The 22,717-nt window shown below is 39.9% G+C and overlaps 1 protein-coding gene across 3 annotated transcripts in view; it reads right to left on the bottom strand.

Moving 5' to 3' along the window:
* The window catches only part of fstl5 (follistatin-like 5), a 151,067-nt gene that overhangs the window by 57,030 nt on the left and 71,320 nt on the right, over positions 1-22,717 (bottom strand). For all 3 annotated transcript variants that reach the window (XM_063875755.1, XM_063875754.1, XM_063875756.1), the window contains 2 exons: positions 16,305-16,501; positions 10,517-10,637 (listed from right to left, as the gene is read on the bottom strand). In XM_063875755.1, coding sequence (XP_063731825.1) covers positions 10,517-10,637; positions 16,305-16,501 — 318 coding nt within the window. The remainder of the gene's footprint in view (positions 1-10,516; positions 10,638-16,304; positions 16,502-22,717) is intronic.

Raw genomic sequence — 22,717 nt, 5'->3', positions numbered from 1 at the left:
GGCCTCAGCAACCTGGGTCTGCAGCAGAGAACAACAACACATCGCCCTCTTTTCAGCAAGAAGTGAACAAATCAAGTACAAACTGTCTTACTGAGGTGAGTAAGTGCTCCTTCCAGAGGACGTCAAACTAAACATCAGACCTTTGGACTCTTTCGTCTAACATCACAGGCTCGCTGGGAGGGGAAACACATGTTTTATCATCACAACAATCTTTTAGGTTATACTTCTGTAGCTCTGACTAACAGGCCTAAGTTCCACATAACATTGGACAGTAAAGGTTGTGAACAGTTCAAGTGAGACAACAGACAAGTTCCTGGCAAGCAGACTGTTTTATCAGATTTGTTTTGTGGATGTAAAACCAAATGTAAATGCACATGTAATGTTGCTAATGACTCATCATTGCTCAAAAACAGCTGCAGTATGTAAGGCAGGGTACATTTGAATCAGAAGTGTGAGTGTATACTGTAATCTGTAGAGAGAAAACATATATACATAATGGCTGTATGCATGATTTTGGGTAATACTTTCCCTGGTGATGAAATTTGACCTTTAGTTCCCAAAACATCTCATGTTGTCACAGTAGTGGAAGTTTACCAAATTATTGTCCAATAAAAACAAACCAAAACAAACAGATTGAAACCAATCAAGACATCAAGCAAACAAAAACCTAAGCTGACCAAAACAAGTCAATCAATAATAGAATGAGGAAAACGGCACAGCAGGGGAAGCCAAACACATTCAATCTACCCTAATGCACAAAGAGAAGAATTAAGGAAAATGGATCTTCCATCAGTCACACATGGCTAATCCATGATACTCCTCCTCCCCTGACACTGATAACACCACAGCCAGCCGATCAACACACAATGAAGCCACTTGGCGCTCTTCGTGATGCGGAGGTGGCGGTGGTGGGCGGATGCGCTGACAAAAATCTCCCTCAATAGTGTTCTAACCATTCAATTACAGCCTGCTTGTATCTTAATGCTTTCAGAATACCCTGCAAGCACCAAACTCCATGAGTCCCGTTTCCTCCGAGATGATAGAAATGTGACGAGTTAGAGGAGGAGTTTAAAGAAGAAAGTGGGCAGACTTACGACCAGGCAGGCTCCATCAGTGCTGTAGCGGGTGGAAGAAGGGAGGGAGGAGAAGGAGGGAGGGCTGGAGTTCGACCTGAATGAGAAACTCCTCAGAGAGATGGAAGTCTGGGCTTTTGGAGCCGACTCAAACACTTTGAGTCCAGCGCTATCTCTCTGAGAGATTTATCAGAGGAAGGAGTGGCCTTGGCTCCTCTTTTTGGTCTGATTTGAGGCCTGAGGGACTCGGCCCCCTGGGAAGGATCAACCTTCACCGTCCAACCTATAATTAGTGATTAACGGTGGAGTCCAGGCTTTTGATTTACTCTGCTCTGCTACCAGAATGGGATGTTGGTCAGTGCCATGGCGAGAGGTAAATCACCTATTGCACTAGAGGCAACAAGCTTGTCAGGGAAAATAGCCCGGGCCTGCAGGATGTTGCGAAGGGGGACGGCTGCATGAAGACAAATTGCACTAAGGTTGCTTAGCCAACCCCCTAACTCCATCCTCTATCATGCTCTGTCGCTCGCTTTCTCCAACACTTACCCGCTTGCTCTGTCTCTCTTCACCAAGTCTCTCATTCCTCCCGCTCCTTCTCAATGATGTTTAATATTAAGGCTGAATGCTTGTGTAACCCCAACTGCTTTGAGTTTGACATTTCGTAGAGGAGATAAAAGAATGTTCCCTGATGCAGAGTGTTTACATCCCATATGCAAAGACTCAAAGGGGGGAACCCATCCCAAAAAAACAGACACTTGTGAACAGTCTCTGATCTTGAATGCTTGATTTGTGCAAACTTTCTCCCAAAGCAAGGGAGTTTCTGTTTTTGATTGTGAAAATAAGCGACTCTGTGGACAAAAATGTTTGACAGAGAAAAAGAACGCTGTTTGAACGTTGAAACACACATCCTCCCCGTTTGTCTAAGAATAATCCTCCTTTCTGCTTTCAATGGCGAACTGCTGACACGTGCAGGTATGAAAAACAAAGTGCACCCCTTCTAAAGAAAAGGAGGAAAAAACTCAGAGACTTTATGGGTAGTCTATTGGTGCCAACATGCTTTATGTCTCTTAAGTTCCATCAAAACTATCAATTATTTGTCAGTTTCTAAGTATCTTCATGAGAACATTTTGGTTCTAGTAATTAAACCGGCACATTCCAGTGTGCTATACCTTGTTAAATACAAAACAAACTATCCTTTACGGATGTTATCTCAACACCACATACCTGCATTTAGCATCATCTTTGCATCTTCAAAATGTAAAAAAAAAACTAACGCCAACACTGCAGAAACACATCTTCACCATGAGTCGATATAACAACGTATATATATTTGTGTCTGTGTATATGGAAAACTGTGCAGCTCAACAATAGGTCAAAGACCGTTGGCATCATATTGAGGGCAGAAGTACCTTTGATGTGGATTCTGAGCTTTTCCACTTAAATGAGATTACTTTATAATGCTCTGAACAGCCATAGTGACCATGATAACCAATATACAATATCTGGTCCCAGCCTTCTGCAGCTAGAAAACCAGAAAAAAAAAGGAAAAAAAAGTGAAGCGTTATTGCTCTACATTTCAAAATGCAGAAATTACAGGTGTTGATAGGGCAAGAGGATAATTATCATTTCCTTCCTCTCTCCTCCCACAAACATTACATCAAGATAGCTGTAAAACATTAACGAATGGCCTTGGTGAGAGCATTACCTCTGGCTGATCAAGTCTGTTTCTAACGCAGCTGTTGGGAGGGATCCTGAGGGACGGCCAGCATTAGTATGTACCAGAGCCTAAGAGGAGCTCTAATTGGATTCATTTCTATCACAGCTACCTTGTGGAAAACAACTAATGAAAAATGCCTCTATCTCACTGCAATAACTAAATCATAGAGCACTTAAGCTCACACATAAGAGAGGCGGCGTTTATGTTGTTCCTTCATATTTCACACACACAACACTTGCATTGTTTTTTGGGGGGTTTAATGTTGAGTGACGTCTGCTCCTTCGCTATTCTGAGCAACATCAGAAACCTGTTTGTGTGTTTATGTGCATTAAGATGACAGTATATTTAGTATGTGCTTCCATTAACGGCCCCCGTTACAACCTCAGGGATAGTTACATTACTCGATGCTTCGAAACTACTGTCTGTGTTCTTCTAGTCTAACATCAGCATCGATTCACACTGCAAATGTTGGATGCCAAAACCTTCGACTGGATGACAGGAGATGTTAAATGTTGAGAAAGAGGATGAATGTGGCAATTTGTTTACACTGAACTGCTAAACAATCCTGACAGCCAGAAAAACACAACAAACCTCTCTCAGTCAGAGGGCACTAAAATATATTCTGAGCGAAGCTTTCTTCGTACTGTGAATGTAAACCAGAGCAGTCAATGGTGCGTAGGCAAGTTCTGAAGTGTTCATTCACTGAATCCACAAACACCTCTGTAAAGGCCTCACACTCCTCAGAACAAGCAGAAGGACAAACTTTCTTTGTCAGTAAAATTACACAATTAATGGTTAAAAAAGCTTTTCAAGTGAACTCCTTCAGATGGGATTTTTCACCTTGACTTTGTATTTCAATCGGAGCCACCGCTGGGATTCACTATTGATGTGGTTATTAAATTCAAAAAACATAAAGTGGAATTGGGATTTGTGCGATTCCTTCAGCTACCAATAGAGAATACATTTCCCGAAGCATGCCAGCAGAAAAACATAGACTCAGAGCTTTTAAAAATGCAGGAGGTTGAGCTGTATGTCTCTGGGAAGAAGACGTGGATTTGTTGTAAGGCTGCAGCAGTGGATTGACCTTTTTTTTGGATGAATTCTTCTGTCAAAACCATTGCTAATTTTGGCAGCTACATTTTCATCATTTGCTGCGTCTATATTTCAGATGAAACGCCTAAATCCTACTGCTATTGCTACCCCTTAAAGGGACATATGTGATCAGTTACTATTAAGATTGTTGCCAATGCAGAGGGGAGTTAAAGTTTAAATATATATTTCCTTTTTGTTTTTGTCGGGTTTAAGGGCTCTCTACACTCAAACCACAACAATGACATTGTACAGTATACAATTAACTGACAAAGACAACAACAAGTGTCTAGTTTGCCAGATATTCTGCGCGATCATTCATTTGTAATAATGTGTTTCCGGTATTAAATGGCTTTAAAGTATTGAGTGTAATATTCACAGCCATCCGAACAAAGATAACCAGTTAGAATCCATTATTTCAACCATCATTTTATTTCAAGTTAACTGCACCGTGCTGAATTACATTTATCCAAAACAAATGAACAGCTTAGAACTCAATAAGACTTATCCGTCTTAAATAATAGATATGGAATAATTGCTGTTATTCCACTACAACCATCTGTGTGCGTGCGTAAATGCATCGTTGTTCAAGCTACACGAAGACTTCACTTTGTCAGAAAGTTCGAGAGGAAAGAACAATCCTCCCTTGAGAATTGTTGAGGAAATGTGTGCATGTACTTCAGTTGAGGATTACTTGGAATTAAAGAAAAAAGGGATTCAACTTATTCAAATCTCTCTAATACATTTTGGAGATAGAAAAGTCCCACGCTGGAAAATGAACCATGAATTATGAAACAATTTTAATACCACTTCTCGCGGCCTGTGAATGGAATACTCAGCAGGGGTTTAGACGAGTAAAAGCCGGAGTATCCAGTAATTGTTGCTGTGCTATGGATGCTGAATAACAGCCAATTTGACTTAAAAGATGAAGCCTTTTTCTTTAGGAGGCCCGACGTTTGGTTTGGATGACTAAATATATGAATCACTGAAATAGGGAGTGTAAGTCAACCACATTTCAAGCATGGCCAACTTTTCTTTGCAAGAATAAGGATCAAAAAACACAAGAATGGAGCCGCCTTCCACTAAAACAAAACACATCACAAGGAAGATAGACCAAAAAAAATAGACCAAAATGCATAAGAAGAAAATCAAAACTGTTCAGCAGCAATTAATACAGTACATTCCACATATTGCCAAGTCAGAATGGTAATCAATAATGCTAAGTTTCCTTTAGCCATGAACTGGACCCTCTTATGACTTTGAACACAAAGCATTAACATTCTGGTCCGAGAGACCCGGTCGAGAAAAGGATCACCCCACAATATGTGTTATGTTACATTAACTTGAGACTTGAGATACCACAAAATGGACATTGTGGTGAGGCTGTTTAGTCAATCTGAAAGTCAAAATGAAACCCAACCCTAACGCTATGTTTGGTATACTGTAAATTCCTCCTTTGTTAAAAACATATCCTGAGGTAACTCGGACAAACGTTTGTTGCTACAGTGAAGGAAATGGCTTTCAAAAAAAGGATTGAGTTTTGTAGGTACAGTACATTGAATATGAATGCTTGTGGATAACAAGGGTGTTAAGGTATATGTACCAACAGCATACCAATGAGGCCAAAAATGCAATCTCAGTTCAATTCAATGTATTGAATTATATAAGGACCAAGGTTATTTAGAAATTTTGAAGCAAGAGGCCTCAATGTATACGCCATGTGTGCAATATCTCAACATCTTTGACATTGTATATCCTGGGAGTAAGGCTGGTGCCATAAAAGGTCAAGAGACAGTAACCTACACATCTGTAGCATGTTCACTGGGCAGGCTAACATATGTAGATTGGAATGTGTGTGCGTTCAAGGCGGGAAGTCTCCCTATACAACCTGTACGATTCTTCGATCCATTGGGAGACACTGCGCGTTTGACTGCTTGGAGCAACGTGGTGTTTTCACATTATTATGCATATCCATTTATGTGTCCGTGTCTTAATGTGTTTCTATTGATTAATGTTGTGAGTGTATAAGGTTTCGGATCCACGACACTAGCACCACTCCTCTGCACAAAATAAATGAAAAATAAACGTATCCTAATGCAACAGGGGATCAGAACTGTGACTCCGTCACCTAAACTGTGACTTCTGTGCACTGTTACACCCATAGGTTGAGCATGAACGATGTACATGAAGAATCACATCGTATCAAACTGTAACTACAATGTTGTCGTCCTTAAAAAAACCCGGGCAATCCAAACCTTGAACTCACCACTTCAACATTACAATATGATGGATCACATTTCAGTCCTTCTAAGTTTTCAAAGTAGCCCCAAAGGAATCTAACTGGCTCACCAAGGCTTCTAGCCTCAGCAGAAATCAAACCGTTGCATCTCCCAGCTGTGTGTTCTGTCAGGGGGTGTCAGGGTTCAGATCAATATCGTAGCACCCGAAAAACAACAAGCAAGGGTGATATATGTATACATGATACATTACCGCTCTACTTGATGGGACAGTTAAGGTCGTTACGGTGAATCAGCGGAAATAAATAAGCTTTACAAAGCTGACAGACAAGCAAGTACTTAAGTCATAAAAAAGTAGTACATCAAGAAGAAGTGTTTAAATCTATGGTCTTTGGATGAGGTGTTTTCATGTGTTAAAAAGCAAGATGCACTGAGCTGACTTGGCCCTAGAAGATGTGTTGCAGGGGATGAGATTCAAGCCAACCAGCTGGCCCGAGGGAGCATTCAGTCAGAGGATACTCTCCAAACACTTGCACATTCATTTTCTTTGTTGTCTTTAAAGTGGCATGTCTAGAGGCTTAGAAAATGCATTAAGTAGGTGTACCCAAACGAATAACATTTAAACTGTGTGGTGCACAGCGTGATTGTCCAGCCAACTTCAAAGGGCTTTAAAGGACATTGGCACAAGGTAGCGGTCACAGTCTGCATCTTGCGAAGCAGCTTTTAAACTCTCTGTCTGAGTGCATCTGAGCCTTAGCTTAACTAATATCCTGTCTTACACTCACTGGCAACTCAAACATCAAGAGTACAATGTTGCAGGCTCTCTCTTTACAGTCCGGTTGAGATATGACTTGTGGCAAACTGTGAACGTGACCTTTACATACATTTATGTTGCGGTGCTCACAGATGTTGACTGCTCTGCTGCAGATGGCAGACCTCCCTCCAAGCACTCACTGCACAGAGTGGTTTCAACTATCTTGTTTTGGCAGTGTGCACAGCTGCAGAGCAAACCAGGGAAAGGAACACGTGCAAAATGTGTGTGTTTTTTATACATGCACCTGTATAATGTTCTCCTACATTCTACGTTAGCTTTCTGACATCAACGGAGTGGAATAAAGGCAATTATATGTACAACATTCAAAGTGAGGTGGTGTGTGGGTCTTGTTCATAGATATACAAGAAATGTTTGCTTCTGTTTTGACATGTAGGATAACAGATAGATGCAGAATGAATGCAGATTACTGCATACGAGAGGCACAGCAATGATGGCTTTTTCACTCACATACATCACAGAGTAATTGCTATTTCCATACTAACCTATCGAAATACTGAATAAAATATTGCAGCTATTCCCACAAAACTGAGGCACAATACTTCTACTACTGTGATGTATATACCCAAACTCACTCAAACATAATTGCTTTATGTTGTGTACTACATTATACATTTATTTTCATAAACTCGGAGTAAAGTATGTTCAAGGTCACTGCTCTACTGTAATTTTCTCATGTAATTTCCGTGTACTGCAAGTAAATGTCTGACAGTCAATGCCCCGATGCACCGTGACGCTCTACGACCAAACGTTAATGACACTTTATGATAGATGACTTCTTATCTGTTTACCCATGATACACTGGGCCATCAATCAACAAATTATTCAACGATGACAAGGGGCTGACTATCAGTAGCGTGGCAGACATCATTCATATCTGTAACATCATCTAATTAAAAGACATCACTTCTGCCAGACAGTTGCCTCACTGCTAGCTGAAGCAAATTGATTCTCAACCCCCTGCTAGTCTATGCAAAGGAGGAATGAATAATGCATGGACATTAAAGTCTTATCTTCAGTCCTGACAAACAACGCTGCCACGCTTTGAATATTCCACAAAGGTGTGCGAAGGGTCCTTATTCGCAGAGTAGTCGGACAGGTGCCGTTTTCATGGGGAGTAACTCTGTATTTACTGCCGTTTGTTTCCGAGCATCACCGTAATTCTGGACACACTGGATCAGCTGATGGACTTTATGACGCTGCCCATTTTACAATGGCACTTAAGGTATCTGCAAAGGATTTTTATAGCTGCCACTCACAGATTATGCCGGCAATGAAGGGAAAAAACCATGACTTTGCGAGCATTCAGGCGACAGGCACTGAAACTATTGCTTAAAATGCAAAGTGAATCCACGATTATGAAATTGCATGTTCAAGGCTAAGGCTCGAGTCAGCATTGAAGCTGTGTGACTCGATAATACCTGTGTGTGGAAGAACAGTAATAAAAAAAGATCGGCCACGCTCAGTGAATCTAATTTACTAGCCTGTTTTAGTCAACTCAATAACATCATGATTAACATATTAATAAGCATAATTATAATTATAAAAGTAATGCTTCCCTAATTAGCACATATTTCTTGGTGGGAATCTGTTAGATGAAGATTGATGGTAATGAGCATCAGGGCAGTGTACCTAATTCAGAGGTGTTCAAATCCCATGTTGGTGAGCATTTGAGTAGATGCTTAAAAGTAAGGACTATAGTTTATGGTGTGTACCTTCATGGACAAAACTGAATTGAACCCAGGAAATTGGGGTTATATGGAATACAAATGGAATAAATATCTCCCCATGATTTAAAAGAGCTGCTAATAATGCTGAATCCACTGAAAATCAACACTAGGGTCTGAAACGTTCCCACATTCACTTTTTCAGTCAACACATTTTGACAAATCCAGCTGCCTGTGGTTTTTAAAGGCCTCAGATTATTTGTCCCTCAACTGTATCTTATTAGTTTGATCAGCAGAGTTCTTTTAAAATCAGGTGAAATAAATGTTCAATAGAGTTGTTTAAAGAAGGTGTATTTCTGACCTTTTTATCAGCCTTTCTTTCTCAGTTGCCTCACAGGCATACCAGGGGCCCATCTTGGAAGCACCAGAGCAGAGTAAAGCAAGTTTAATAATGAATAAAGTGAAGACACCAACTGAGAACTACAATGACCTCCAGGAATGTAACATTCTCAAATAAATGTGTTAGTGGGTGAATAGAGCTGAAATGCCTTTAAAGGTTAGATCAGTTTGCATGAAATTCTTGAGTCAAGTTGGCAAAAACACCAAACATAATCCTGAGCACACTCTTGCTTGATTGAACCTGCTACATATTAAAAAAGTACTTTACGGAAATGGAAAGAAGAAGTTAAAGAGCACAGTAAGACAAGTTAAAAGAAACTCCACCACAGAGGAGGATTTACTAACATTAAATATCCCATTTCCTCGTGAGGAGTTGAGCTGGAAGCTTGCTTAAAAGATCTGAAAACTGAGGAAGAAGTAGTTGGAAGTTAGAGGAACTCAACTCTTCAAGGATATGCAGCTTTCTCTCTCTCTCCAGATTGGCTTGGGTTGATGAATTTCCATGATTTGCCAGAAGGGGTTTGCACCCACACATTCACGTATGATGTGGAGAAAGCAGCCAAGATGAGACTCCTTCACTTTGCTCTGGTGATTTTGTCTGCTGTGAGGAATGCTTTTACACAAAAGGCTGATGAGATGAAGGTTGATTATGAATTCTCTCCTCCTGCTAAATGTGTCAAGCCAGCCAAATGTCAGAGGATATCCTGTCAGAGGATATTGAGCTGATGGAAAATGCCAGACAGAGAGGAACGGTGAAAATGAAAACGAGGAGGAGACAAAAGGCAAAAGCTGGTGCACATATGTTGGTCTCGGACGTGGTAGAGTACCTGTCATATTAGAATGATGAGGGGTTTGGTTTGATCTTCTGTTTCCCATTAGTCATGACCTGTTTACTCTGGCATTAACTCCATGTCGAACGCCTTTATTCATCCTCACAAGAGAACCAAACATTTGAAGACAATACAGTTGGCATCAATGTGAAGTAATCCTTTGGCCAGATATCCGACACTATTCCAACATTATCAACATTGTAACAGTGTAATGACCCGCGTTCCCAAGGTAGAGCAACAGACTGATTAACAGAGTAAAACACAATCCCAGCTTACTTAGATAACCTTTTTTTTTTCCTTTTATGGGGCCCATAGCATTTGCTCATTTTAAGATAAGTGAGTGAGACTGCATGCTATTCAAAGCAAGGAAACAGGAAGAGAAGGATTAATGCAATCGTAGGTAATGTCATCAGCTGAACCTTTTCTGAAACATTTGTCACAATGCTTATAGGATAAGCTGATTAAGAAGAATGATCTTTAACACGTGATCAACATACCAAAGTTCTGTTTCCGTTTTCACATGTGTTGTGATTCTGTGTTAAATGTGGGCACAACAATATGCTGCCTTAACCTCAATTGTCCTGGGTTGCGGTCCGGGCGAGAGTTCACAAACTTGGAATGGCTTTTTTTTCTAAAAGTATAAAACTTTTAACAACAGAACTTCACACTTACCCAAAGCCGTATAAAACTCCTCTTTTGTCAGGTGCTCGTCGTCATTGACGTCGTTGTACTTGAGCAGATCGAACAATGTGCACTCGGAGACATCCTTGGACAGACCTTCTTGCTTGATAACCTTGGAGGGGAAAGAATTGATGTTGTGTTAAAGACTGTGGGCAGCACTTTGAGTTGTGCTTGAAAAATAGTTGCTACTTTTTTAAATCAACCCTGGAAAAATGATTGAACGTCATCAGTAACATGTTCCCAACATATTTCATTTGGTTCCTGCATTAATATCTGATTGCAGTGTATTATCTAACAAAAAGCATTCAAGTTTTTATATCTATATTTAGGGACATGATTAATGTGAAGGCAAGATTATGGCCTGTTTAATTCGGTGCCAACTTTGGTAACCACTCGTCAAGTACCAGAAAATATAAACCAAGCAATGCCTTAATGTTTAGAACTAGATTACAATGATTCCACTGAAACACTTTTCTAATGTTTGCATTGAATCTCTGAAACCTGATTGTTTCTTTCTTCTTTAAATACAATTAAAAGGTAAAACATTATCCTCTGAAGTGTATAAGAGTAAAAACATGAAGTAGCACTAAATGAAAATATGCAAAAAAGTAAACACTTAATACAAGAATAAGTTGCACTTTAGAAAAGCCCTTAAAGTTAGTGAACTCTATTCTTTAAATCTATTGTTTATTTGAAAATGTTGGATCACACTCGGTATAAGTCAGCGTTAGGTGCCCAAGCTAATCGTGTTTGATATCAAAGTTGATCAAACAAAACAGTATTTGCCAAACTGAAGTGTTGTCAAAAAAGACGGAGAATGGGCCCCAGACCTTGTGCAGATGTTATCATCATCTTGCTAAAGCTTGGTCCCACTTATCCCCCTTCGCATGGCCCTGGCAGTGAAACATCCATCATACGAGATCAGCTGTCAAAGTGCTGATCACTACGGACGGCTTTATACATCATGCGTCGTCCATCGGATCACTGCACTTCCCTTCCCAGAGGAATGACCGAAATGTAGGGGTCACCTGTAATGGCATATCCTCGGTGTATCCTCACAAATGACTGTGTTGAACATAATAAAACACCTGCTGACTTGTTTCTCTCGTACATTAATGATTTGATCTCATCAGCAAAAGGTTGTTTTTCCAATAGCTGTCTTGAAGTATTTGATAATATACAGCTCATTCAAAATTGAGCATGAGGTAAGTATCACTTAAAATCCTGTGCAGATTCCTAAGGGACTCTAAAATATGCTTTACTCCCGAGTCCTCGTTTTGACTTAAAATATTGTAGGTGGCCTTTGAGAGATTTGTAAGTGGTGTAAGAGTTGCATGCTGTGATGCCTAAACTCCATTTCTTAAATGTTTCCTGACATGACATTAGTCCCAACACACAAACTTTTGATGAATTGTGTAAACTGCAGATATTTGCATTAACTTTATTTCTGTGGTAAGTGAATACTCAACCATAGCAGGAGTAGCAAGGACATATTTCCCACCTTTCATCAGCCCCCTTGAGCGGAATAAAACGGATATACATCATTGAAGTCATAAACAGCTGCATTGTTTATTGAAAATGCAAAACTAAGCTTCATTTGCAAAGCCAATGGAGCATTGGCTGGTTAGTTGAATACAACACATGTCTAACACATAGATTAATACTGCTTCATAACGTTGTATACTCATTTCAGTGAAACACAGGATTTATTTGAGATATGTAGCATAGCCACAAGTTGGTGTATATCATTTCAAAAACACAGTAACGGTCACTATGCTTTCAAGTCTGCTGGCAAGTGTCACAGTCTGCTTCCTCACTCACCTATTTTCTGCATTAGTATTTCTCAGTCACCTTAGTCACCTGGTAGCCACACCTTGTTTCTCTCTCACACTCTGTTGCACCCATCAGCTCCACCAGTAGGCTCCCTTCACTGTCACCTCAGTGCCAGATCGTACTTTGCATTATGCAAGTCTTTCCTGTGTTTCTTACCAGATCCCTGTTTCAACCCTGCCTGTCCCTGACCAGCCTGCTTCGCCCGTTTCCCGACCCTGCCTGTACCTGCGTCTCTCGTCTTGCCTACTCCTGGAACCCTTGCTTGTACCGACCTACCCTTTGCCTACCCCCTGCTGGTTAGTCTTGTGCCGGAACTGTTCAGTACCATCTACTATAAATAAAGCTGGTTACCAACTTTCCCTGGTCTCCCGTGTGTTCCATTTAGGTTCTCAGGTCGTTCCTGACAGCAAGATCATATCTGAATGCTGTTGTCTCTTACTAACAGGATTATTTCTATATAAAACCATTTGATTCTGAACATGCATTGTTACTAAGCTTAGAATTATAACTATATTCAACCTTTAAGTTAATGCACTTAACAATTCAGCAACATTTTAAAGGCATGTCTATTTCTGCTTTTGCCAATGCCTCCCATTTTACAGGGGAAAATGTAGTCTGTGTCAAACCTCTGCATGAATTCTCCAAAATCCCACGCATGGTTAAGAGCACGTTGAAGGACGTTGTATTGCAAACCTCGCCTGGGGGTCATGTAAACAGTATTTTCAAATATTTGTGCATTCATTATATTGGTTTTTGGTCTAGACAAGGACCATAATTACCCCTGTTATTGCTCTGGTCAGGTGTGAAGTGTGCACATGGGTTACCTGTCCTAAAACTCCTTTGAGAATTAAAATACTAATGTTTATCAAGACACGTATGTATGTGCAGATAATACTCTTATGGACAAAACGAGACATTTGTGTTCAAAGTATGTAGTCTTTTTATTTTAAGTTTGTTTAATGGGAAAGTTGAAAAACGTAAATACTTTTAAAATAGTCAAATCAAACGTGTGTGTAATATCAGCGAGGTCTTTATCCTCCTTGATCTTAGACACAGTTAGGATGGAGAGTTATCCTACCTCAGTCGCTCAGAGTTATACTTTCAGGCAACACTTCTTTATGCACTGAAAGAAGAAGGAATACGTTTTGACTTGCCATTTTAAAACGGGCACCCAAGACTCAAAGGGCAGAGACAATTGCTCCCTGTGCACCTTCATGTGCACACTCTAGCAAGTCAAGTAAGCCAGGGTGAGACATTTACATGCCAGAATTTCAAATGTGAGAAAAAAGTCTCCAATTATAAAGGGTGCTTCAGGGCAGCGGGGTCAGCAGCCATGGTTTGATTCTTTGCACTGGTGATAAGCGTGTGCCTTTCTTCCCATGGTTATTTTCTTAGGGTTTGTCCACAACAACATTTAATTTGCATAAATCCCTTTTCTTCTTTTGCATTCAACTTTTGTCAATAAGGCAAAACTCTGCATTACTAGGCAGGTTGAATCTTTATACATATGTATGATCTGTAAAACTCTCATCCTTTGGAGAGTAAAGAAAACTGCATGGCCTGAGCAATTCATTACTTTGAAATTACATTACATTTTTAATACACCAACATAAAAACTCATTAAACACCCATTCCATAATTAAATTCAGGCGCCCTTATGTGGAGGCATTATCTAACGCCTTTGTTCATTACCAACTTGTAACAGATTGATGAAGCTATTTTGCTTGGATACTTATCATGCACTAATTAATAATGTATAATGTATGATGTTGATGTGAGGGGAACGCAAGCAGCAGCTCAATTTCTCCAACCATTTTTGGGCTATATTATTTTAGCTGTAAACAAGCCGTGGGTGTTGGTTGTAGAACGACAGAGGGCCAAAAAGCTTTTATCCATAATCTTGATTTAAAAACTAGGAACATAAGGAAAAAGTTTCTAACCCAGCATTCCCAAAGAGATATGTTCACCTCAAAGTCTGAGAGGGCCATGCATGTATTCATGCAACAAACTTTGGATTCAGTTGGAAATCCTAAAAAGGGCCACCTGCAATCCACTGATATTTAAATGTTGGAAAACGCTCACTTCTCTTCCTCCCTCTGAGCATTTTTGTAGATCTGAATTGTATGAAATCTGCCAACATTCCCATATGTGTTGTGGATAAAAAAGGGGATGAGGGCTTAAAGCAGCCCTTGAGGAACCCCCAGAAATGAGATTCTCCATCTGGATGTTTAGTATTACTGAGTAGCTCGTGTCTTTCAAACACCTCGGGAGAGTGATACCGCTTGGCATGGAGGAGAATGAGTGTAATATCCCAAAGCTTTTAAGGGCATATTCAAATTCACATTCAGGACATATTGATAATATTATTCCATAAAACTCAGCAAATCATGATTTGTTGACTTTGCATTCCACTCACTAAACATTGGTTTCTCTTGTGCAGGCACGGGGCACAAAGTAAATGTAAAAACATGTAAAAATATGTTAATAATATGACAAAAATATCACTACTTTTGAAGTGCTATTTAGATTCTTTGAACCTAAAATACTGAAATATATTCAGATGAATCCAAGGAGACCTTCCCTGTTGAGCAGGATGAGGGCACTGACAAAGCTAAGCAAGGTGACCTCCGTGCAGATGGGATATCCTACTGGATCAGCAGGAACATGACCTCAGAACAGGAACTGGTTTCATGTTTCTGAAAACCACCGCAGGTTGCTTATCCTTTCAAGATATTTAAATACTTTCTGCATTAAGTCAGTCCTCAGGTACTGGGAGATGTTATTTGTTATGCAGAGACTCTTCCTTCCTCGTGGCAGCCACAAAAGACTCTTTCTAACCGTCCCTCTTGGCAGCGCTGGTCAAAGGCTGCAGCCCCCCGTGAGCACGAGGCTCCTTTAACCCACATTGCTTTTCAAAAGATTCACCTAGAGCGGCTACCAGAGGGAAGGGTAAGAGGACAATTATGGCAGGCATCAAAGCGGCTGGTTAAACACCTGAGCACAGATGTTTTGTTATGTTGTGTTCTCCATTTGGATGAATATGAAATGTGGTTCTGACAGACTATAAAGGTACTGTGCTGTGTCTTGAAAAGTTATTTGGAGTAACATCTTTCTTAAAAGGCTTATTTTTGGGGGACAAAATCTAATTAAAAGGTCTCCTGTGAATAAATGATCCATTTCGAAATCTCACAAGATCAGCTTTTTTGAAAACACATATGTACTGTGTGTTAAAGCTTAAGTGGTTAATGTAATTTAGAAAAATAAAATACTCTTTATATCCAATCATGTAACTAAAATGGTTTACAAAGCCACTGACCACGCAGTCCCCACCTACCTACAGTACCTGCTTACTAAACATCACGCACCCTCAGGTCATACAGCACCAATCTCTTAGCTGTTCCCCGGACCAAACTGGCCAGCATGGGAGACCGTGCTTTCTCCTCCCTCGGTCGTCGTCTGTGGAATCAGCTCCCAGAAAACTTAAGGACCTCTGCATCCCTCTCGGTCCTTCCAGCCTCAAGACCCACCTGTTTCTCACCTCGCTTCACTGGCTGTATTTTATTTTATATTCAAACCTGTTATGCTCTTAACCTTTTTCTTTTATCTTTTTAAAACTCAGCTCACTAGTTGATTTCCTTATATGCATTTTATTAGATATGATCCTTAGATAACTTTTATTTGAGATAACAAAGTGTGCTACAGAAATACAATGTATTATTGTTATTATTATTATTATTATTATTATTAAAAGCTGTTTAAGTTGGCAATAATAATTCACGGGCAAGTTCCCAGTGTTTCCAATTTGGTGACTCATGTCAACTTTTGCAGCTCTTTTCTTTGCAATAGAGTTGGCTGTTTTGGGGCTGGAGAAAGAGAAGAACTAGCTTTATCTTGCTGGTTTCTACCTTCCCAAGCTTTAAGCTCTTCTTTTGTTTGATGGCCTTACCTGTGAGAGCTCGCTGGCATCTATTTGACCATTGTTATCTGCATCAAAGCGTTTGAACATCAGATCAACCAGGTGCTTCCTGGCAGCCATGTTGTCCTTGTGGGCCCCGTGGATGTTAGACGCCATGTATCGTTTGTCATGCAGATCCAGGACCTTGGTTTTCAGTCGACGGTATTCACTCAGTCTGCAGTTATCATCTGGGAAAGACAAAGAGGGAGGCAGAATAAGAGAGGGAGAAAGTATTTACAATATCCCTTTAAAACAAGAACTGTTATATCTGTTGTTTGTATAATTAAAAGTGTGTGTATGTTAGCAGGATATATACAAATAGATATATTATAAATACTTAAATAACTCCCAGGTGTTGAAAAAGCATTGAACTTGTGATTTCTAAGATTGGATGCAATGTTTCAAATGTCATCCAATTAGTAACTTTGAAAACCAGAATCCCCCTCAAGACGTATATTACTCAACAATAAGCTGCTGTGTGTATTCAGCAAAAGCTCAAATCTGAGCCTGTCTATGATTGTATGACAAATGCTAAGGATTATTTTCCTGAGGGGAGCACAAACAGTGACAGTCGTGCAGCCTTTCTCTGCCTAAAAACTAAGAGAGCCGCACCACAAAGAAACTGATGAACAAATCCATCAGCGGGTGTCAAGAGCTAACCCTGACAGCAACAGAAAACATGATGGCCTCGTATTTACAATCCGCCATCAAAGGCTGCAGATAAAATAAGTCAACTACATGAAAGGTTCAGCAGGGTAGAGTCGACGAGAAGAGAAAATAATGACTAGAACCACAGGTTGACACATGTCACATCAAGTTTGCATCGTTAGATCTGGAAGTGTTTCTCCTATAATAACGGTTATATTAGCTGATGTCAACCAACCCACAAGAAAAGCTTTGTTGTTCACCGAGATGCTTTTCAGATCCCAGAGGAGGGAGGTGACATTACTGCTGCATCCTACGTACCTACTCAGGGAAAAATATGAAATAATAGCTGCCGTATGGAGTCTTCTGCGAGACTAATTAACTTGTTTGTGGGGTGATCAAGGGAGGGGGGTTTAGTTAGAGCGGCAATGAGATCCTCACAAAGTAAAACTAGGAGCCGGCTGAGAGCTGATGACTAGCAAGACAGAATCAGAATAACCCAAGAGACGAATCACGTCATTATCTGCCGGGTAGGACCTCATTCTTCCCTTAAACATGTCTTTCCGTATTCCTTCAGTGAAACAACTTGAGCAATCAGCGTGTGTTTGAATGAGATTTACTCTTGGTGGGAACCATCATTGGGGTTTAAGAGGCTGAGAGAAGTTCTCCTATCATTGTGTCAGTAAAATCAATTGGGTTCCACAGAAGCTATTTCCAGCCATTTTCATTTCAATTCTGTGTGACCTTGTGAAGTCCTAAGGTGTAAAAACTTCATTCACTGGTATTGAAATATTTAGTATTGTGGCCAAAAAAGGTGTGAGATACAGCAACTATGAGCCTTTCTTTGAATCTGAAGATATTTTCATATGCTACCACACATGTCTGTTACTGTATATTAAACATGATTTAAGCTAGCTTTCTTTGTTCTGCAAGGTCAATCGCAATTTTGAAGAGGACGTTTGCAGAAATAGTGCCAAACGCTTTAAGTTACAGTTGGGTGAAATACCAAGTAAAAAACCTGAGCAAAAGAGTTCCATCACGATGAACGTAAATGCCTTGAAACGTGAGGTCTCGCTGAATGGTTTGATGATTGAGAAAACGATGTGAATCATTTGGCCTTTTGCAGTCACCAGCTTTAAATCCAGTGGAATTCCAGGGAATATATTTGGGAAAACAAAGTGCTAATTCAAAGGAGTACGTATAGCAGGGGTGTCCAAACCACATACAGAAACATATACAATCACGAGAGGTGAGGAATATTGCCTGATAGGTAAAGTTGTAAGTTTGCAATATCAATTTACTTTAGTTAAATGATTCTTGATAATTGAATATGCTTTAAGAAACTAAGCAGTCTACATCACAGCTCTCTATAGTGTTTATTTATTTTGTTGGCAGCTCAGTGAAATCAGAAGCGTAAGATTGCTTATAATGAGGGGAAATAGGAAGGATATATTTCAAGCTTACTATAAGTTATTGGGCTTTTTTTTATCAACTAAGATGGACTGAGTTTATTTGAAAAACTACAATTATCAACACATGAATACTGTGTAATATATTAGTACATATATACTTAACAAGTACAACACAAAACCAGCACAAGTTTCATGTGTCGGCCATGTTACATTCCATCAAAATGGACAACGGGCTGCAGTTTGTACACCCTGACATATAGTAAAGCCAAGGAGCATTGAAGCTGGTCTGGGGGCTTATGGTGGCCCAACAGCTTACTTACTAACAGCCTATATTGTGTTTATAAAATAAGTTGTTTTTAGAATGTTGAAATGATGCCGTGAATGAAAATCACATCTTGTTATGCTTTGTTTTCTAACTTGCTAAACTGATTCATTTAAAGCTCACATAGCCAGGTGGAAAGAATTAAGCATAAGCAAGGAGCCCAGAAGGATTCTTCCGTTTGTTTTTGGAGGTACAACTGTCAGCGGGACACATACTGAGTTGTTGACAGGTGTTGGAGCTGCATGCTCAGTCTGAAGCTTCATGAAACCAGCAGAGTGTGAACAACAACAGCGGTGACTGGTGAGTCACTGCAGGAAACCAATAATAGGAGGATCTACTAAATCACAAATTATATTTTGACTGCAAGAGTGTCTGGTGAAATCTTAGGAATGGCATCAACAAGTCTAAATCATAGCTGTGTGAATTGCATCAGCTGTTAGAGTGCAGGCCGTTCACACTGCAGCATGCAGCATATCATGGGACAGGGTCTGTTTTGACAAGCGTCACTGCCAGAGAAGCTGCCTTGGTCACAAATGGCAGAATGAATAAAAGATAAATGGCTGCTGGCATAACCAGGGGAGATGAAGGTCAGTGGCACACACACACACACACACACACACACACACACAAACCTGCTTACACACTCATACACACATGCGCTTACATACCGTCCCCCGCCCCCCCTGCATCCGAACAGCACATGTCCACACAGGGGAGTTGCAGCATTAATTAAACAGTGGCTTAAATCATTTCACTCAGGTTTAACTAAACCAAAAAAGTCCTTAGTGCAAACAGGCCTTTAGGGAAAAAGTAAGTAAGCTATCGAGCTATCACCTGCCTCCTTATTCTATTTAAGACTAATCACTTTAGAAAAACAGTGTCAGTTGATTTTTATCAAGGATACTTTTTGACAAGCTAGGGCTGCAATCGTACTGTTGATTGAGTGTCAGTCTGTCGAGGTGCCAAGATTTAGACCTCAAATTAACTCTCTCAAATCATCTGCTTTTTTTAACAGACATTAACAATGGAACATCATGGCAGGCTCCACACATCTATCAAACTCGCGTCCTACCACGACTAAAATACTTAAAAAATACATTTCTCATGCAATGGATGGTTTTGCATGTTTGTTATTTTAAGAAGCAGAAGCTGGACTGTAGTTTACTATACGAGTCATTCTCTTGCGTGCCACAACACGTCGTCTGTCTCCTTGCACACAGATTTAGCCCAGATGAAGGACAAGTGTGATTTTTGCAGGAGCTGAGAAAGATCATTTTGTGCTAGGTTTCATACACATTCACATCTTACAAGTTGCTTTAACAAAAGGCCTAATACCTGAAGAGAAATGGCTGAATGCTGAAGTTGTATTTTTGACTGTGTGTAGTTGTATTTTTCACTATTGGCTATAAAGACGTGAGGTGGATTTTCACTCAGCCATAGACAGTCTCCAGTTTGTGTGTTTTGAATTACGGTAGCTTGATTACCAAATATGACCCAATCTTTCCTTTTCCCAAGGGCAATCTTAGAATTTTCTTTTCAATCATCCGCTCCTTTTGTAATACATACTAATGACAACTCGGCCGTTATATGCAACATCCAATTACAAGCTGCGTAAACAGCATTCGAGACGAAGTAACAGTGTTGTAATAGAACCATCAACTGTAAGACTCCCACTGGAACACTTGAGTATAATGCTGCTTTTGTCAACATTATAACATTATTCATGTAATTAAATGACATTTTCCAGGGGCGAAAGGTTCAGTAGAAAGGAGCTGAAACCTGAATTTAGTAGTTTTGTTTGGTTATGAAATGTCTTCAATTACTTAGGAGCTTGTACATTCAATATTTCACCATGGTCTTCATGGTTTGAAAACATTTGGGCTTTAAGTCAAAGCGTATGCTGTGTTTTTTTTTTTTTTTTACTGGTTATATCACATGAAGGACACAGACTTGTTGTTTGCCTTTGACTGCTCAGTGACCTTGCTTGTGGAAAATGTCTGTGGTCACACAGTCTCCATGTGGCCCACGGAGGGCCAGGCTGCACTGTGCAAAACAATTGCCTCTTATTAATTGCCTTGAACTGCTCACTTGATGTGGAGGTCAAGTCCCAACCTGGAAAGAAATACAAGTCAGAGTGAAAGGACTTTCATGCGCTGTGTAGATTGTTGGCAAACCATATGATTCAAGCCATTTGTCAAAATAGCAATACAGCAGCGGCAGGCTGTAAGTAAAGAACTCTGTTATATAAATGCAAAGCCAATAAGTACCAACCCGCACTCACTTTCATTGATATACTTGATTAATTGAACTAAAATTGAACTAAATCGGGCTTTACTCTGTTTTTCACCCTCTAGAAGTTACTCAAAGGCATAATTTAGTTTGTGTTCTGAGTTAAGTGCATATCATTATGAAATGTTGTTATTAAAATCTCTGGACGTCCTTGATTTAGCATGAAAAGGTCTTTAAAACAGCTTGTTGACGGACAAGCAATTTATCATAAAGGGGGTCTCCTCCGATGTGTGTTTACAGGTCAAGAAGAGATCTGTGTGTGTGTGTGTGTGTGTGTGTGTGTGTGTGTGTGTGTGTGTGTGTGTGTGTGTGTGTGTGTGTGTGTGTGTGTGTGTGTGTGTGTGTGTGTGTGTGTGTGTGTGGAATAAAAAAGACAATTTTCTTCATTCTGCCGCGTCGACCTTTTTTGGTCAAGCTGTGCATCATGAGTCTGACAACGTTATAGCACTGCAATGCTAGATCAGAGAAGCACTCTTTTAAAAATCACTGATACAAGTTAAAGACATGTCCCATGACTGGTGAAAACCCAAAGGTTGACTTTGTTAAATCCAAAGTCAACTTACAGAGGGCAGCATCTTTCATTTAAGGGAAGTTTAATTACAGTATTAGTATAAGTCATCTAGGTCAATCCAGATACTTCTGATATAATGTGTAATCCCACAGCTACATTTGAAGTGCTTTATCTTTGCTTTGTTTTTCCCTTGACGTAGACATATAGCCCTTAAATCACCCTGGAAAGACAGAACACAGCATGCAAACCACAACATAATGTCATTCCCCTGGGAACAATAGCACCTATCTGCAGGGAAATGCTACCACTGTAGATGAAGCATGAAGGCTAACAACAATGTTTGCTTTACAGGATTTGTTTTAAAAAGCATTTTCAGATATGTGTGTAATGAAATGGAGAAGTTATCAGCGTGTAGGAGAATGTTTTTGAACATTTGCAAGATAACAACTCCTGCTCTCTAACCACCCAAGAAGAGCACCGCTGTGCCGAAGGAATCTACAGCCAATTGAGGAGGAGCAGCATAAACTCATATCACTGTAAATACAGGTGGTACAAGATACTGTGGGATTCAAGAAACTGCTCTGAAAACGAACCAAAACTGTTCTGCAACTGGCAGATCTCGGCTCATGATAAGGGATGAAATGTGAAGAACGCTTCATAGATGTTCGACTCCTTGAACTTAAATCCCTCTGTGTCAATCGAGTCATCTTATCGATGCTTTCCGACGGTTGCGTAATGAAGTAACAAATGCAAAACATATACTGTGTCATGTTTCAGTTAGTTAAGGATGGGGGCTATTGCTAGATCTTAAACTACAAATCAGTGTTGAAAAGGAGCTGCTAACATCCACATACGTTCCATTGAGTTACGTTGTCATACTTTAAAGCTCTGTTTAGTTAAATTGAACATGATATCAGTCGTTTGAAGGACATGTTATCACAGCAATATAGAACGAGATATTAGAGACTGAATTATGACCTATTTAACTTCCTAACACAAGTATATGAAATGTATAATACATAATTCAAACTGCTAGAGATGTTATTAAAGCATATACTAACACAAATGCAATCAATTATATCCTAATCATCTGAAAAGTGGGGTTAAAGGAATATAACCTTGAGCCACACATGCCTCCACCTGCCTCTTTAAAAGCACTACTGTTTGGTTTATGTGAGGAAATGGTGGCTCAGCGAAATAGTCACAGTCCACTCCGCTGAAACTG

This window comes from Eleginops maclovinus, chromosome 23 (assembly GCF_036324505.1).
Source record: "Eleginops maclovinus isolate JMC-PN-2008 ecotype Puerto Natales chromosome 23, JC_Emac_rtc_rv5, whole genome shotgun sequence".
NCBI classification, from domain to species: domain Eukaryota; kingdom Metazoa; phylum Chordata; class Actinopteri; order Perciformes; family Eleginopidae; genus Eleginops; species Eleginops maclovinus.
The sequence above is the reverse complement of the archived record's forward strand: the minus strand, read 5'-3'. Positions and strand labels throughout refer to the sequence as shown.